This window comes from Heloderma suspectum, chromosome 5, assembly GCF_057233095.1.
Source record: "Heloderma suspectum isolate Gila_16-S chromosome 5, 16-S_ref, whole genome shotgun sequence".
Taxonomy (NCBI): domain Eukaryota; kingdom Metazoa; phylum Chordata; class Lepidosauria; order Squamata; family Helodermatidae; genus Heloderma; species Heloderma suspectum.
Genome location: NC_139462.1, coordinates 86,298,160 through 86,317,562, shown reverse-complemented (window position 1 = coordinate 86,317,562; position 19,403 = coordinate 86,298,160). Strand labels below are relative to the sequence as shown.

At 38.7% G+C, this 19,403-nt stretch overlaps 1 protein-coding gene across 4 annotated transcripts in view; it reads right to left on the bottom strand.

Annotated features, from left to right (window-relative positions):
• Positions 1–6,049: 6,049 nt before the first annotated feature.
• The window catches only part of STOX2 (storkhead box 2), a 206,985-nt gene continuing 193,631 nt past the window's right edge, over positions 6,050–19,403 (bottom strand). For all 4 annotated transcript variants that reach the window (XM_084856528.1, XM_084856529.1, XM_084856531.1 and 1 more), the window contains one exon: positions 6,050–18,201. In XM_084856528.1, the coding sequence (XP_084712654.1) occupies positions 18,006–18,201 (196 nt within the window). In that variant the 3' untranslated portion in view covers positions 6,050–18,005. The remainder of the gene's footprint in view (positions 18,202–19,403) is intronic.

The following is a 19,403-nucleotide window of genomic DNA, read 5'->3' as shown; positions in this document are numbered from 1 at the left end:
ATTCTACAAGGTCCAGGCCTTGCTCTGTTGAAATAAACAGGACCATGGACACTGATATAAAATTGTACTCAGTACAGGATCAGTTCTTAAGGTATATTCACACACCTCAAATTGTGAAACCTCTAGATAGTTTTAAGGGCTTCCTCACATGTACACAACACAACGCAGATTGCAACATGCAGTGATTCTGCTGTCTGGCTTCCTCAGTTTGCGCAGACAGGGAAGAGTAACCCTCCAGACCAGTAAAGGTATTGGTGAGAAACTGAACATATTGCTTGGACTTGTGTGATGTCATCTGTGTGATATATTTTAATTACATTTTTATTTTGCCCGTCCTCCAAGGAAAAATATATGTGGAGTATATGGTTCTCTCCCCACCCCTGGTTCTACCCTCACAACCACACTGTGAGGTAGGATAACAGAGAGAATCCCAAGTACACCCAGTTGAGATTCAAAATTAGTGGGGATTTGAGCCCAGTCCTCATCTTGCAATTTTTTTTTAAAAAAAATGCCACTGGTATTTTTTTGAGGTACAACCCTTGGGGCAGCCATGTATAATCCATCTCAAGGCCTCAGTTCATAGAAATTATGACTCCAACCAATTAGGGTGGGCAGGGGCCCAAGGACCAAATTTAGTTTCAGAGACGCTCTCAGGGGCTGCATTCCAGTGGTGGGCAGGGTCAAAGGCAAAAGGGGTGGGACAAAAAGTACCAGGACATTGTGGTTAAGAGAGCAATCCTACCAGGATAGGCAGTCGCCTCCGAACTTGGAGGTGACCGCCTATCCAAGGCAGGGCAGGAGAAGCACAGAAGGGATCATCCCCTCTGCGCTTCAGCTGCCTTGCATTTGCGGCTAGTTGGCTGATTTCGGCTGTCTAGCTACGGGAAAGCGGAGCGGGGGAAGCAGCTGCTGGACAACACGTTGCAGGCGTTGTACCAGCATTTCTGCCCTCCCTGCCCCAGAATGCCCCGTTTTCGCTGCTCTGCACTCCTCTTCTGAGCGCAGGGCTGTTCTGAGCTGCCTGCGAGGCAGCGCGGGAGGGGGGAAGGTCATTTCTCAGGGAACTGACCTTGGAGTGCGGGCTGTGAGGTCAGTTCCCAGAAACCGATATATCCTATGGCCGTATAGCCACTGACTAGCAGCCATAGGATTGCTCCCTAAAGCTCTTATTGACAGTAGCTAAGCCTTAGAGGAGAGCCATGTCAACCTTTTAGAATGGGGGGAAAAACTGCACAAAAGCCAAGAAACCATCAAGAAAGGTTGGGGGAAAAGGGAGCAGTGCCATCTGGAGGAAGCCTAGAGGGCTACATTGGGACCCCTGGGCCAGAGGTTCCCTGCCTAACTAGGTCCCCACTTGTGCAGGCTTCCGCAGCATTCATGCAGGGCCCACCTTGTGCGTATGACCTTGTAGTCTGCTTAAAAATAACAACAACTGAGCTTCTCAGGATGCCAGTGACCAGAAACCTTATGGACACAGGCTAGATAGCTTTAGTAAGATGTATATTTACATTGTAGAATATTATTAGGAATCGTGTATATATTACCACAACATTTGTGTAACATTCCAACAGTCTGTTACACAGACCAGTTTAAATGTTTTGATTATGACATTCTATTAGCTTAATCTTACTCATGTCTAAGCCAAGTGCAGAAGGCAGGTGGAAGATAGATGGCTGATAGAATTAATTTTTCCAACAACGCCCATGGCTTCTCAGCAAGAGAGTAACATGTATATGTAGTATTACTACACTCAGGCATTGGCACGCTCTGAGCGAGTAAGGGCCCCATATAATGCTATTTGGGACAGTGGCTCTTGCAACATGGACCTCTTTAAAGCAATACTAATGTCTTATTTCAAAGAACACTGAATAGTCATCAATTATGTGTGCCTTTAAGTAGCTACAGAATTAGGTTGCAATTATTCTCAAGTAATTGCACTGATGTCAGCTCATAAGGAGACATTGTTTGCAAGCCATTACTAAATCCTCAAGGAAGTGCCTCTACAGTCACTTCAAAAACAGAATAAAGATGTTTAGTTATCTCTTTAGACCATGAAAACTACGTGCAGGCTAAAGCTCAGAGACAAGACACTTCTTGCCTGTGGCACATGCGTATGTATCTCCCATTATTACCAAACTCAGAGCTCCCTCTCCTGGCCTTACAGAGGCCTACCCTTCTACTTTTAAAATAAGTAAATTTCAAATACTCAAGAGATTATTTTTTTTCTTACATACATACATCTTTCCTTTATAAAAACAACCTGAAAAACAATATTCTGTAATTATTATTCAGGTTTTATAACTGAATAGTTGTGGCCAGAGTGATTCCATGGAAATCTGCAAATTTTCATTTTTAACAGATTTTTTTTGCACCAATTTACAGCAAAAAGGAGAAAGACAGAGATCCAGATACCATGGCCTAGTTCGCACTGAGCAAGCCAGTGTGTTAGTGCAAGTGGCTCAATCACTTCCGCTTGGCTCCTCGTGTCAGTAGGAGTAGCTAAACAAACCTTGGGTTACAACTTCGGCATACTGGGAGAGAGACAAGCCAGAGTTCTGAGTTTCGATGTAACGCTAACCAAGCCAGAAACTGAGGAATCATGCATTTGTATCCAGTATATTGTTTCAGCTTCTTGAACAAAAAAGAACACAAAGACATAATTTTAATCCAACTCTTCCCCTCTCTCCCAAGCATAGGGAAGTTTTGACATCAGTGCCACCTCTGGTAATCTGAACCAACAATATCAGAGATGGTACCATCAAGTCCAGATGGAAGCATACCTTACTTTCTAACATGCATAAAAACAGGCATTAGGTATACATGCTGCTTAAAGTTGAAAATACATGTTTTATTTTAACAAGCGAAGGAGAAAAAGTCCTTTATTGAAATTCAGAAAAGAAGCAATGAGAACACGTGTGTGTGTGTGTGTGTGTGTGTGTGTGAAACCAGTGATAATGTCAGTTGTTCAAGTGATGGTTACTTTATATGTCACACTTATTGCAGTAGGCTTAGGGTTGCTTCAGACAAAGGCCCATGCATGTAGGTTGTACACATGGCAGTGCACAGGAGAGCAAATTGGGCATAAGCACCCTCTTCTAAATGTGAAGCTAGGCTCTGTGTGTGTACAAGTAAAGGCCCCTGTTTAGTGTGAAAAAGGAATGGATGCAGCATGGATCCCTACTTACATACACATGGATATACAGAGCCCTGGGTTATGCTAAAAGTCCTACAACAGGGGTGGGAAACCTTGGGGGGGGTGCTAGGGGCCATTTTTCACTTAGGCCCCACCCTGGTGAACCAGAATCCATGGGTGGGCTGTGCACTCTGCAGGACAACAGGAAATACTGCCAGCAGCAAACCGCTAAGGAAGCCTAAAATGTCCAAATCTTACTTATTTTTTCAAGCAAGATTTGGCCTATTTAAGCTTCTGCAGGGGTAGCAAACTGCTACAGAAACCTAAAACAGTCAAATCTCCTTTGAAAATTGCTGGCATTTTTGTTTTTGCCACCATTGTGAATTTCGGCAGCAAAGGCTGCATGCTGTCTGCCTATCTCTGTTCTACAGTGTGGTAGCTGTGCTGCCCCAGCCCACTCCCCAATTTTAGCCAAGTCATGCTCCTGTAGCCTCTTAAAAACAGTGTATGCATGTATGCAGCCAACACTGGGGGCAGTGTATGAAACAGTTCTTTGTCAATTTAATATTTGAAAAACCTGTTTTACTGCATTGTTTTCCCCATCATCATTTACTGCCATCGGCAAAATGTTTAAAACTTGGATATAGCTGCACAAACCACACATTATGCTGCTTACCTGCTATTTAGCCTTTGTTGTGCTATTCTGTGTCAGGACACACGTTCCCTAAATAGAAGTATTTTAACTATTTCAAAGTTTTGTTCAAAGAAAAGGCATTTCAGGAAGAAAACAAAGGGAAAAAATCCAAATGGAAATCTAAAGAAGCCCATGATTCCTACACCTTCCAATTTCTTTCAGCTTGCCATCTAATTGTTTGTATGAAGACAATATTATTGCTTTCATTGCATTTTACAGAGTAACATAAACCAAAACCAAAAGAGATCCCTGCCCCAAGATACTTACCATCTAAATTTCAACGGTGAGGAAAACAACTTAGGAACAGAAAGGAGATGCAAGGGTGAAAAGCTTTCTCCCACCTTTCATCTTCATGGAGGACCTGGAGTTCCAGTGTTGACTGAGAGGGAGAAAAATCTCTCGTTTTCTACATTTTCTACACCTCTATCATTTTATAACCTAGTATAGATAAATACTACATATTAACATTGTGATTCCTATATTTGTTGAGAGAGTAACATAATTTGTTCAGTCGTTCAGTCGTGTCCGACTCTTCGTGACCCCATGGACCATAGCACGCCAGGCCTTCCTGTCCTGCGCTCTCTCCCGGAGTGTGCTCAAGTCCATATTCATTGCATCAGTGATGCTATCTAGCCATCTCATCCTCTGCCGTCCCCTTCTCCTTTTGCCTTCAGTTTTTCCCAGCATCAGGGTCTTTTCCAGGGAGTTTTCTCTTCGCATTAGATGGCCAAAATATTTGAGCTTCAGCTTCAGTATCTGTCCTTCCAAGGAGCACTCAGGGTTGATTTCCTTTAGGATGGACTGATTTGACCTCCTTGCAGTCCAGGGGACTCGTAAGAGTCTTCTCCAGCACCACAGTTCGAAAGCATCAATTCTTTGGCGCTCAGCCTTCCTTAGAGTCCAGCTCTCACAGCCATACATTACTACTGGGAAAACCATAGCTTTGATTAGACGGACCTTTGTCAGCAAGGTGATGTCTCTGCTTCTTACTATGCTGTCTAGGTTTGCCATAGCTTTCCTCCCAAGGAGCAAGCGTCTTTTAATTTCATGGCTGCAGTCACCGTCTGCGGTGATCTTGGAGCCCAAGAAAATAAAATCTGTCACTGCTTCCATTTCTTCCCTTTCTATATGCCAGGAAGTGATGGGGCCAGATGCCATGATCTTCGTTTTTTTAATGTTGAGTTTCGAAACAGCTTTTGCACTCTCCTCTTTCACCCTCAACAAGAGGCTCTTTAGATCCTCTTCGCTTTCTGCCATTAGGGTGGTATCGTCTGCATATCGGAGGTTGTTGATAATTCTCCCGGCAATCTTAATTCCGACCTGTGATTCATCCAACCCGACGTTTCTCATGATGTACTCTGCATATAAGTTAAATAAGCAGGGCGACAATATGCAGCCTTGTCGCACTCCTTTCCCAATTTTGAACCAATTGGTTGTTCCATGTCCGGTTGTTACTGTTGCTTTTTGACCCTCGTACAGGTTTCTCAGGAGACAGGTAAGGTGGTCTGGTACTCCCATCACTTTAAGAATTTGCCAGAGTTTGTTGTGATCCACACAATCAAAGGCTTTGGCGTAGTCAATGAAGCAGAAATAGACATTTTTCTGGAATTCTCTTGCTTTCTCCATGATCCAGCGAAGGTTGGCTATTTCTTTTACTGAATCACTTAAAATAAACAACTTATAGCAAGATTTCAGACTGCAGAAGGTTGGGGATTAAGTATGCCTGTTTGGAACAAAACAACATACATTTTTTACTCCAGTTCTAAACGCATTTGCTTGGAATATGTTCCTGTGAAACCTGTTGTGCCTACTTCCAAGTAATACTTCGAATTTGGCTGTTTCTGTAGTTACATGTCTAAGGGTTGCATCTTATAACATAGTATCTCAAAGTGCAAAACGTATGCATGTTTAGACAGAAAACATGTCTAAACGTACATACGATTGGCCCCTTAGTGACAAAAGAGTGAAACAGCTGGGTTACAATTTGAAGAGGTTTACTAAAGGGATGGCTGTGATTTCAAGGATTTTCAGAACAATGTTGCAAATATAATCACTATTATTAAGTTAGGCATTTTAATAATTGACTGAGGGGATTATTAATTTTTGTATTGTCTATGCTAAGGGTTAACCAGGAGAGACCAACCCAAATGAAGGGTTCTGAGAGGTCCTAGATGCTGATTTTTGATAGCTGAACTTTAATTTGAAAGTTGTGTTTCCTCCTTCTCTTTGTTTTCACTTTATATGTTGCCACCTTTGGAAAAAGGTACGCAAACACTCTTTAATGCTTATTTTTTTTTCTTTCTCTGGGTTATTCTATTAACTTTCTAAATTGCTAAGCTCTTCCTTTTCTTCACTATATACGCTACTGTCAACACTTTGCCACACACCATCTATTTTTGCACTCACATACTGTAAAGATCTTTCATCACTTCTTACATTCTTACCATTTTCTTAGTTTTAAATTGCTTCTCTCTGAACGTCAACATCTGATCTGTGATTTTTGCCTTATTTTTTCTCTGTCATTGTACATCCTTAGATGTACAATGCTTTCATCTTTATTCCTTTTATAATTTTTGCTCACTCACTATTTTTCTGTTTATATTATTTGTTTTCCCTCTTGCCTATCACTCTGCTATATTTTTCCCCTCAGTCCCATAAACTGGTCTGCAATACCATCTGTAACCCCTTTTCTCTTAACTAGTCTGCCATGGTTGTGATCAGGTTTTACTGCTGTTTTTCAGACCATCTGTCACTCTTACCATTCACTTCGCTCATCTCCCCCTCCCCTCCCCTCCCCTCCACTCCCCCCACTTCCACATCTACTGAAAGTGAGTGGGATGCACACTTTCCTTGCATTCTGCCCAGCTTTCCTCATATTTAGTGAAGCTAGATCTTCCCCCCTTGTTTTTTCACTTACTTTTATCAATTGAGATTTTTTTAAAAAAACAATAACATGATTTTGCTGTGTACCTCCAACCAGGGATGTTCAAGGATTTTGTTTGGTCTGAGTCTTTATGGGAACTGAGCTGATTTGAACTACCTAGACTAATATGCAGATCAGAACACTTGTTCTTCCATATTCTCACTTCTCTGAATTTTGCAATAGAGTTTATGACTCAAATAATATACTGAAGTACATATAAATACATATTTTAGGTAAAAATGTGTTTTGGGGCTAAAATGTGTGCAAAAATGTGTTGTAGGGTAAAATGCATATAAAATGTGTATGAAAAAATACATTTACAATAATATAAATTTCATGTTTTTTTTTAATTGATATGGAAACAGGATGGAGTGGACTTATGAATGAACACATGAAAACTGACTTGGACCCCAAATAAAATGATCCATCCATCCCTACCTGTCACTCGCGGTTGCTATCCCCTTTGGCATTTAGCCTATCTATGCATAGGATATGCACAGGAACGGTGATAATAAGTCTTGTATAGCCAAATATTATTTCTCTCTCATTTAATAGATAATGTGAAGCAACAAGATTATGGCAACACACAGCAAGAATTAGAACCTCAATGAAGCCATTTGCTTCTTCTTAGGGATCATACAAAACAACTCACCAAAAGCCACTTCTTTGTGGCATGAAAGATGAGAGAAAGAATGCATGAGTCCATGACTCAACTATAGCAAATGGGTAAATCCACAGGCTTTTCATCAAGAACAAATTCCTGAAAACATGTTGTTCCATAATGTCCTTTTATAAAACAGAGGGTAAAAAAAGACTTGGTATTATTCACAGCAAACATGTAAACTCTTTACAAATCGTTTTCTTCGATGTTTTGCTATATGCCAAAATATAAGGAATTACTCTCATGAGAAGAAGGGAGAGAGGGAGATTCCTTACCTGAAAACCTCTTAAGATACACCAGGGAAATCACATAATGGAATGGCATCTGTATACAGCGAAGATATAACACATTGGGAATGTTACTGCTGTTTTGGTTCTAGAGAAAGCTACACCCACACAAAGTTAATTCCTGTAAACATGGGAGGCTGGGTCAGGGTAACCAGGTATCTAGAATAGCAGTGTCCAGTTCGACAATAAGACTCCATCCAACTAGACGTTACCTACTGCTACAGACTGTATGTATGACAGCATCAGCTGCTACAGGGCATGTTCTGAGTGGATCACATTCTATCCCATTCCAATATTCCATTTTTTTTTCATTACTGCCAAGGTGTCAACACAGAAAAAGGTAGCAGAATAGGATCTCTCCAGTGGCAGATTGGAGAAAATATCGTTTTTAAGATTAAGCTTCTAGCCTCATTTATCACCAAAACTAGCCAATATTCTAAATCATAAACCGTTTTGTGTAAGAGAGGAGTTTGTGATCACTCCAGACCAAGTTGTTGTTAAACTTTCAGAGGATTGTGCTATGACAGAGGTTTGTTATCAGAGTTCAGAATTTAAAAGAATGTCTTATTTAGTATTGATATCACACTGACACAAGCTTCAGAATATAGCCAAAATGGACCAAAAGGAAGGAGTCAGCATCCTTGGGGAAACACCAGGGTTTGCTGAAGTACAAAGAAGATGGGAGGACCACAAGGGGCAAACTCCCTGAAAGAATGCTCAGTGGCCACAGAATGCTGAATATCTATGGGGGCGTGGGGTGGCGGCGGCATGGAATGAACGGAATGGAGTATCCTTGAAGAGATGATGACTGGAATACTGAACCAGAGCATTCCAAACTGCAACATTTTGTTGTATACTCCACATGTGACTGTATAATAATTAGGTTTAATAATGCACTGAAGGAAGTGTAATTTGTGTATGGCTGCTTCAAGTTGAGGTCCCTGTTTAGTTAAGAAACTTGGATTGATTTCACAACGTTCCCCTCACCCCAAATCTGTTGGGTCACAAAACATGATTAATGTAACATCACACGTAAACACATGCACATTTGTATCTTAAAGAAGACAGTCGCTGGTAACCACAGCATGAATACTTACTAGTACATTGATCATTTCCTACACAGCAAATTTAATTGAATACATCATCAACACGTGAAGTGCTGGGTTTAGACCAGGTTCAACTCCTTCACTTAGACATCAAGATCTCTTTGAGTGGTCTTGGAATAGTCACTCTAGGCCTCTACCTTCTTACAGGTATTTACATACATACTTCATGAAAGCCCACCCCAAGACAAGTTTCAGCATGCCTTCTCTGTCTGGTGGCAGCCATCTTTTTATTGGGAAGAGGTGCCACGTAAAAAGAGTCAGTCCGACCCTGACTTGCATTGCAATATGACTTGGTTAAATGATTTATATAGGAATTTTAAACCATATTTTTATGAATACACACTGGATTCGCCAAACCAGGAAGGGCACAACTCATGAAGTTTCCTTTATTCATTTTAAATAACCTAAACTGGCAAAAGGGATCTTGGGTGTGCAAAAAACGGTTGTGAACATGAACATTTCCTGAAAAACAAAAAAATTTAAAACTGCTGGATCTCAAGACTTAAAAATCAGATTCATCCGAACTTTGGCCAGTTTATAAGCACTCACCACATATATTTCCTGACTCAAGTTTTGACTAGTTGGAACATATAATCTTGATTTTATTATTAGAATATTCAAGCATTATGATAGAACACTGACTCATCTGCCTTAACTATAAGGGCACAATCCTATGAATGTTTACACAGAAAGAAGTCCTACAACTCCCAATGCTGGGAGTTGTAGGACTTTTTTCTGTCTAAACATGTGTAGGATTGCACCCTAAATTGGCTACCAAACCAGTCTACATAAGTGGCAGGTTGTTCAAAGTTAACAGTCAATAAAGAAATAGGATGCTCTTCCAAGCAAAGGAATTGCGTGGTAGTAATGGACAGGAGCTGGCTAAGAAGTGAATATACACACAGGCAGCAACCCTATAGCCACCACTGACCTGGGAGTAAGCCCTACTTTAATGAATGGGACTTACTTCTAAGTAGACATGTATAGCATTGCTCTGGCAGTGAAGGGAACAAAATGCAAAGTAAGCTGTGGAAAGTAACAGAGACCCTATTCAGAGACTTAGGAAGCAGTTTTATACATTTTGATCACCCTGTGGAAGATATCTGGGCTGAGACAGCACAGCTGTCTGTGAGAAATGGGCCAAGCCTCAGGAAGTCAGCTGTAAAATGAAGGGAAATAAGCTGGGAACCTCTGGCTGGGTGAAGAAAAACCTCTGAGATGCTTTGGGAAAAGGAATTAGGAAGTTTGAGAGGGGAGAGACTGGAGCTCCCTCAAGCCAATCAGCAAGTTTACCAGTCATTTCTCAGGGAAGTAATGTATTTCAGTAAGACACATACAGCAGAGATAAAGCTTCACTGAGGTAATCATCTTACAGAGTGGAAGAACAGTTTTGCCCAAGGGAATATTCTAAAGTGTATGCTGAATATACCCTGCTTCAAGCTAAACTGGACATTTCCCCCATAGATTGCACAGTTACTGGTTTGTCATTCCTCTCCCCAAGAAACTATGTTCTGAGAGGGAAGCTAGGGATCTCTCAGTACCCTCACCAAAACTACGATTCCTAGGGTTATTTGAGAAGACATGACAATTAAACTAGTATAAAAGCAATATTAATGTTTAGTGTATATATGGCCATAACAAACGCTGTAGGTCAACCTCTTCATTACATACATTGTAAAGGAAATGCTGGGTATGCCGAAAGACCCAAGTTCAACACCTGGCATCTCCAATTACAGGATCTTAAGTAGGCGGTGCTAGGAAAGACCCCTCACTGACTGAGGCACTGGAGAGTCACTGCCAATCAGAGTAAGTTTGGGAGAGCTGGACCAATGCCCTCATTATAAGGCAGCTCCATGGTGTCATTTCATAATATAATCTAACCAACATCTGTTTTCTGCATAGCATTTTTGCTGACTAAGGAAAGACATTACAATTATTATCAATTTCATTTTTCAATAAACTAACAAACCTGATTTCTGAAAGATTCTTTAGTAAATTCTACTCTAATTATGGTCATGATGGCAAGAGACACCTGGAGCTTTGTTTAAAAAAAGTCTTCTTTAACTCTTAATGATACTACTGTGGGGAAAGCCCATACCTCAGTGATAAAGCACATGCATTGCATGGACAGTTAAATGCACTCAGACATTAAAGGCTGGAAATTCCCTCTTCCTGAGAACTGAAGAGAACTGCTACTGGTTGGAGTAGACACAATAGTTGGCTGGATGGGTCAATGGTGAGATGGCATAAGGCAGCTTTGCATAATCAAAAATACTCCTGTTTCTAACATAGAAAGTATAACATGCGCATGATAAAATGAGCTGAAAACACAGAACACAACTAGCAAACACATTTTTTCCACAGCAGTGGCATTTGCAAAATAAAATAAAAAAAGACTTGGAAAACGTAACATATAACCAAATGTTATTTAATATTTTAAAAAGTAACACAATCCAAAATGGATATTTCACACAACACTACATAAACAACATGAACACAATATTACCACATGGAGGGACTTTCAAATATAGACTTACAAAAATCCCTGTCCTTTTTTCTTTTTTAAGTTATTATACTAAGCATGACAAGTTATCATCATTTACAATATGGTACACTGACACAATAAAAACCATGTCACAAATGTGCTGTTATAAATCAGTAACGTTAAGGGAAGACATTTCATGAACTGTAATTATTTCATATGAAATACTATACAATATAAACAGAACATCCAGCTTGGATGACCTTTACAGCAACCAGAGACCAAGTAATTTTATTTTTTTTTTCAGTGCAAACACATTTATACAAGGCAGTCTTGGTTGCAAAACTCCCTTCTAGCATACAGTAAGTCCCACTTGCATTTATTAACTCATTTAAACCTAATGCAACAGTCACATTCAGTCACTCACAGAAGGTTACCTGCAGAATTATGATCCCTTTAAATGTAAGTCTCTTGTTCATACAGAAGTTAACATCTGTGCCAATTACTTGACGGGCCCTATTTAGATCTTTTACGCTCAAGGTGGGTGTCTGATGTATTTTGATATATATTCATATATATAGCACACTGTAACCGCTAATCGGACTATTGTTCTGCATGGCTGTGTACTAGCATCAAGGGGTGTGTGGGTGAGTTTTTCATAGAAAGAATAGTTTGCTTAACGTTTCTTAAAGTACCCAGAACAACTCACAGTGGAGGCACTCTGGTGAGTTTGTGAAGTGTTTATGTGTCACCATATACTTGGCACGATGGGAGTCTGGCAGGTAGAATATGATATACACAATGGCTGTGTTCTGAGAACCTTCCCCCTACAAAAGCAAATCCTGCTGCCAGCATTCAGAAAGGTTGTCTCTCACCATGAACTCTCCTTGTCCACTTATAGAGTAGCTATTCTACTGTATATGAGGCTCCAGAAGCTACCAATATATTAATATGGCGTTTGCTTCTCAGTCACATGATGCTGGAACAGCCACCAGATTTCATCTTAACCATGGGAATAGATGGTTTCATCATACTAGGTGCTTAGGTCATGGCCATACTATTTAGTGGCCCCGTCTAACTCACTCCCATGCCCACCAAAATGAAGTTGGGTTGGTAGCCATGTATTACATTCCACCAGGCACCTTATGCCCCCTGTCCTTGCAGATCCAAGGCAAACTGCAATATCGTGAGTGAAAGTACAAAATGCTTAATTTCACAGACAATCTATCCCCTCTTCCACATCTATCTTACATTGTATTTATTTAATACATGTCACAAAACACTTCTATGCACTCACCCCGCTGGGCTGATCTGGGACCATTTTCACAACATGTTAATGTGAGGAAAAAATTTTTAAAACTCAGAATAACCAAACCATTTTAAAACACAGAGGCTAAGTATTTTCTGCTAATTTCAATTGCATTAAGCATTATTTGCACCAATCGAAGTGAAAGCAGATTTGGAATGATAGTGTAAAAATATCGTGTGATATATCTCACTATCTTTGATTTAATTCCATTACCCAATCCAGTAACAGCATCTAGTGTGTGAATATGTAGTAGAGCAAACACCAACAAAGCTGGATGGAAAGAGAAATCTACATCCAGCCACTGGTTTCTGTGCTCTCAGAAATGCCATGATGGTCACCTGTTAGGCAAAAGAAGGTTACCTAGATTGTCTAATGGACAGAGAGGACTACTGCACTTTGGAAGAGCTGTAAAGGGTGCAAATCAAATAATCTGGATTGGGACAATTATTTTCCTGATTAGTACTGAAAGTGATTTTTTTTAAAGCTGTCAACAAAATAAATCAGAAGTTTTTCTGTTTAATAACAATGCTTCTCTAGAGGAGCAGAAAGAAGTATAAACTACAGCAGACTCTAATTTATCGAACTTAGCAACTTCATATTAGGAAAAGCCCTGTGTAAAATATATTTTAATGCTTGTATTAATTTTACTGCTTTTTCACTAGTTGGAATGGCTATGTTGCTAGAAGTGAAACATTTTGGCACTCCAGTAAGAGCCGTTGCAAGGCTCCAAAATTGTTTCTCTTCTTTAATAGCTTCAGTGTTAGCACTGATTTTAAATATAAAACTAATATTCATTGTAAGTAGGCAGCCAAAGGGTGCACCAAAGCACAATAAACTCAAGTCAGCTGAGGGCAATCCTTTATTTGACAGATTTATGAATCCAAGAACACTTACTTAGAAGCAAGTCCCACTGGTTTTAATGGAACTTATTTCCATTAGTTGTTAACTTTGTGAAGCACTTGAGATCCTCTGGTAAAAGGCACAATATCAGTGCAACATATTACCACTCTTTCATGAACTGGTCTTTATACCAACTCACTTTGCCAAAAAAACGAAAAGGAGTTGCCACTTCCTCTGACTGACAACTATTGCTGGTGATTTACTAAGGACGAGAATGCTTTTTAACGATGAAGGTATGTTATACTAATTTACTTATTATATTCAGGGCTGCATGTATTCAATGTGTCCATGACTGCACTATCCAAGTATTGAATATGGGTCTGGCATCGGAGTTAGCATACTCGGAATCTCTGCATAGATTGAAATCACAAGATTTCAGAAAGGCTCTGCGGGTGACTGCTAGGACTTGCGTCCTATGTGCAGTTCCTACCTCCTGACCACCTTACGCCTCACCTTCCAAGGCTAGCAGAAGCAGAAAAAAATGTATTTAACTTGCACAAGTTGGCTCTTCTTGGTACAGGATGTGGATTACTTTGCTGTGGATTTGGACTTTTTCAGGCACAGAACAATCACAGCCCTGTGTACAATAAAGCCAGTATTATTTTAACCAATTAAAAAGGTTCTCACAGTATGCTCCTCGAATCCTGTTTATTATTTCTCTATGAGAAATATGACATGGATTGATTTGAGTCCCCTAAAAATGTATCTAGCACATCTATAAAAATTACAGTTGTTGAAGGGCAGCTGCCACTTAGGATGGTTCTGTAATTAGCTTATTTATCTTAACTGCTCCTCATTTTTTAATTGAGTATCTAAAAGGAAAACACTATTACATCTTATTTGGTGGTTCTGTTACTATTAATGTCAGGATTTCAGACTATTTACTTCATTGTGAAAAAGATTAAACTCTATAGTACTCAACTCCCGAGATGCATAAGATTGAGAAAATGGAGAGCGTATCACACCAGTAGCCCATTTGAAGGTAGATAATGCAAGGATTTAAGCTAAGCACCGGTGTGATATGTTGCCATAAATGAAGGCAGAATAGGGCCCAAAGTGTTTAAATGGAGACAATTAAAATACCTGGTGTGTCTTCTGCTAAGCCCCAAACTGCCAGTCATATTCCATATACTGTATATATTAACAGGCTTCTAAATTACAAGCAACATTTTACTTTCTACCAGGTAGAAACTTCAGTAGAAATGGAAAGACAAAGGACAATTTTGACCCCCATTTTGTTTATCTAAAAGATACTATAACCTTTGTATAAAACCTTGTATTACTAAAGCCAAAGGCCAATTGAATACAGTAACAGGAAATCATGGCAATGAAAAATGACTTCATATGCAAGCACTGACACACAAGAGAACGTCATGGCCTTTTTCTTCATAAAGTTTTTAACGCTGCTCTTAACAATACCCTTTTTAAAAACGTGTTGCTGCATTTCATCAAATTCATGGAGGTAGTTATATGTGTAAAAAATTTTTTTACCATAAAAGTAACATGTTGTATTATAATAATACATATCAAGTGTGCAAAATGCCGACAGATTTGTGTTGACCCTTTAAAGTTGAACACAACATAGAGTTTCAATGCATTCTGGTTTTGTAAACCTTTCAGTTGATACATTAAAAGGAGGATGATAGATGATCAACCATGTAATACAAGGTCATCATGATTTCATCACATTTTGAGTGACAAAAACACTCAAGCTCCATTCCTGTGGGTACATATCTATAATCTTAAAATGAGTTTTCCTTATATTTCTTTTATAAAGAATGCACAATAGGAATGTTTCTTTTTGTAACTTTTGTTTATATTACATTTTCTGAGAGTCACATTATCGCTAATAAAACGCCATAAACATATTCTTGGCTAGACCATGTCAACGTTAGCAAGAGCTTTTTAAAGCTTGTCTTTGGGAACCTTTAAATGTGAACTGAGGGAAAATTTATAGTTTAACATTGGAATGATGTCTTTTATATAACTGCTACATGTATCAATTTCAATAATTTTAACTAAAGGAAGAGTTTTTCACCATTTTCATAGTAATATCTCTCCCATTCACATTTTAATACTACATTTTAATTTTGCTTTCAGCTATACATTAAGATACCATTTCAGCAATTTTACTTAGTGAACTGATACATACTATAAATATCAGAGTACATCTCCCAAAAAAATCATAGCTACTGTAGTGTGATAGAAATTTCCTCCCCAAAACCTAATGACTCTGGAGTTTGCGTGTATTAAATATGCCCAGAGTTACAGATGTAAGCAATAAGATTTGTCAGGCAATGTATTTCTGGGTTATTACAACACAGCTTCGAAGGTATTTATAAGGCAAGAGGCCAAATGACTAACCAACCAAGCAGCATAATAATCTCCATTATATGCACTGAGCCCTATCTTAATGCTCATAGCAAATAGAATTTGTACATGATAATAAAGAAAGCATCTAGACCTGATCATTTACTGGTTGTTCTAAATATAAGGGCTGCAACTCAAATCTTCACATGACTCAAAAGGCTCAGTGTGCACAATGGGATTACATGCATGGAACACTTCCCAACACCAAAGAGAAAGAAAGCTGTTCTGGCTGTTCACAACTCCAATCCCTGCGTATGTACCAGAGCCCCTGGATTTGCAAACCAATAATCTACCCAAGTGTAAACTGAAACCAATTGTGCCCAGTCTTTATAAAGCTATTCCATAAGCACCTGAAAGCTGTTTAAAACTGGTTTAAGGTAAGAGTGCACCTTCAGAAGACAACACAGAACACAAGTGAAGCTTGAAAAGGTTATACAAATCATCACCAGTACCTGATGAAAATACTTTAATGGTACGCTTGATCATATCACCTGGATATCAACAAAAGACAGATAGTGTAAATGTCAATGCATACAACAATTTACACTACTTCTGATCTTTCTTATTGTATTTTATATTTCAACTTGCACCACCATTACGATTGTATGAATGAAAACAGATTTTCTGCAGTATGGGGTTTCATAAAAAACTGACAGCAGAATTTGGCCCTTTATGCTTTTCAAGTTTACTCTTGATATTGTGTATCTCTCTACACATTAACCTAGAATAGCTTTTTAAAAATAAATTACTTTGGATTACCAGTTTCAGGACATACAAATTAGATATAATAAACCTGTGGATACAGCACTTTTGTTATCAACTTTGTGAGACTCACAAAAGAGGTAAAGTGATGTATTTTATTGAACTAACCTTTGTTGATGAAAAACTTAGCAAGCTTTTGAATACATCAATGAATCGTTTGTTATTGTCTCTTATTCTCTAAGATCAGACAAGTAATCTCTCTTTATCACTGTTCCTTTATGACACATTTAATTTCAATTCATATGATTGTTTTTAAACTAAGTATTTCCATACAATGTTTACTCACAAAGAAATGTAATTCAATAAAAGGCCTGAAGTTTATTAGTCTCGCAATCTGTTCTCTACAGTGTATGCTAGTTTCAATAGCCTAATTTAGGCACTCTAAAAGCTACATAAAATAGAAATATAATATGTCCTTCCATAGAAAGAAATCAACTCTTCAGGCCATTATTCATCATTTGTATCACAAAGAGCTTTCTTCTTCTTTTTTGTTCAAACAAATTATTTGATATTAATAATAATTTGGGGTAACAACTGAAGTGACCATCTAACTTGATTTATACTAACAAAAACTGTTTATTACCTCTTCTATCACTTAGTGATGTGCTGCAATCAAAGTTAGCTTTCTCCTTCAATTCAAAGTCTTATAGCCCTGCTTGCACTAGGGGAAATTAAGAAATAAGTTTTAGATAAACATCTTATACTTTTTAAAGAAATCAAATAAAGTAAAAATAGATAACAACTCCATTATCTCCCACTTCTTCACACATCTTTAAAACATGACCTCTTTTGACTTACTTTTGCTATGGATTCTTGCAAGATCATGTCACGAAGACTCACAGTGAAAATGACAGATGTATAAATAATTCACAGGTAGAGCTGAGGTCTTTCCTACTCTCATTTGGCATCATTTCCTTTCAAGGTGACCCTTAGCTATTTACTTTCAATGACGGCTCAGTTTCTAAAGGAAAATAATCAACTCTGTGGCAAATACTTTAACCAGTGGTAGGGGGCATCACATATCTGTGGCATTTTTAAATGAAGTTGGCAACTGCATGACATTGAAAATGCAGATTACACTTACAGTGTCTAGACTTTCATATATGTGCTCAGTTACGATTAAGTGAAGCAAAAGTGTACATATTATCCCTACTGCTATTCTGTTGCTACAGAGCCGCAAAATGTGAAAAGCAATACTTTGAAATAAAGTTTTCTTTGTTGCCCCCAGCCTATGTAGCAGCACAGTTTAAGTAGGCACACAAACTGTGCAGTTGAGATGCCTGGCTTTTTTTTCCCCTCCCAAAGATGTAAACATCAGTCCCAGTGTCATAAACTTTGCTGTATGGGATGAGACAGAAGATCTGAGGCAGAAGCACTATCAAACACTTGTAACAGAAGCTTGCAGACAATTAGCAGGTTTCTGCAGTTTTTCAGTTTCACTTGTTGGAGGGTCGGCAGTTGCTCGGAAGCTGAATGTTGGGCCTGCACCACCATGCGCGGGACTGAGAGCTGGGTTCTGACGTCTGTTGCTTTCAACAATGCTTGAAGTGTTGGAAGCTAAGCTCTCACGAGTACTAAAGAGAGAGAAAAAACAAACATACATATAACATATGTACATATTCATCTGCCTGCCAGAAGGAAAAGAGAATGGAAAAATATATAAAGGACTTCCTTCATTTGCACACAATGGTTTCACTAAGAGAACCATCTTAGTTTGACTAACAATATATCCAGGTCTGTGCACACTGCAGATTCTACCCAAGTGCTGAAAAAGCAATGAACTTTGTACTGGATACAGAAATCAGCATCCTGGGAACTGAATCTTGCTTTATTTATTCATTTACTTATTATTTTAGAAAAGCGGATTTCTAGCCTTTATGGTTAGACAATAGCTTTGAATGTCTGTTCCAAAACCAGAAGGGGTCTCATTAGTTATCAGGGGGTGGAATTTCAGTGTCCTGTGGAGCCCTTTGCCCCTTCCTAGCAATTGAATTGCAGAACTAAATATATAAAATAAGTAAATACACACTACTTATTTAATTGGCATACCACATTCTGGTTGCAGAATCCAGCCTGTTTTGGTGCAGAACCAAAATTTTGAACGTATGTATAAATTTTGAACTTAAAAAAAAAAAGCACAGAAGCTCCTTCCAAAACAGACCTTAGGAGGCAATCCACAGTGACCATATTTTAAACAAACAAACAAACAAACAAACACAGAACATGGAAAACAAGTCATGGAGATAAGCAGTATTAGTGCTAATTATTATTAAGAATTAATATACTAATATTTTAAATACTTGGAATTTAATATTGAGCCTATGTTAGGACCCTGAATTGGCAATTCAAGTGGGGCAATCAATATATTCATATTGCAGGGGAAATGTTGCACCTTTGCATTCCAGACTGGGGTACTCAAGAACAGGATCAGCTGTGTAGCTGCATAACTGAACTAAGATGAGAGAATTACTGTTGCATCACAAGCTTCACTGAGCACTGGCACTTATCCCTCCTTACACAGCATATAGAACATTACAGGGGAAATCTGAAAAGGTTTTAGAAGTGATTTCTAATATAGAATATACTTCCAGCATGACATTTTTTCCATAATTTTATCTGGCAACCATGACCAAAGACTGAACTTACGTCTAGTCCATACATATTTTAGGTAGGGATGCTACCAATCAAAACATGCATCTGAAAATAATAATGGAAGGCAACTGGGAATTACAGGTATAACAAGTGAAACTGGATAGTCATTAGGCACAACAAAAGG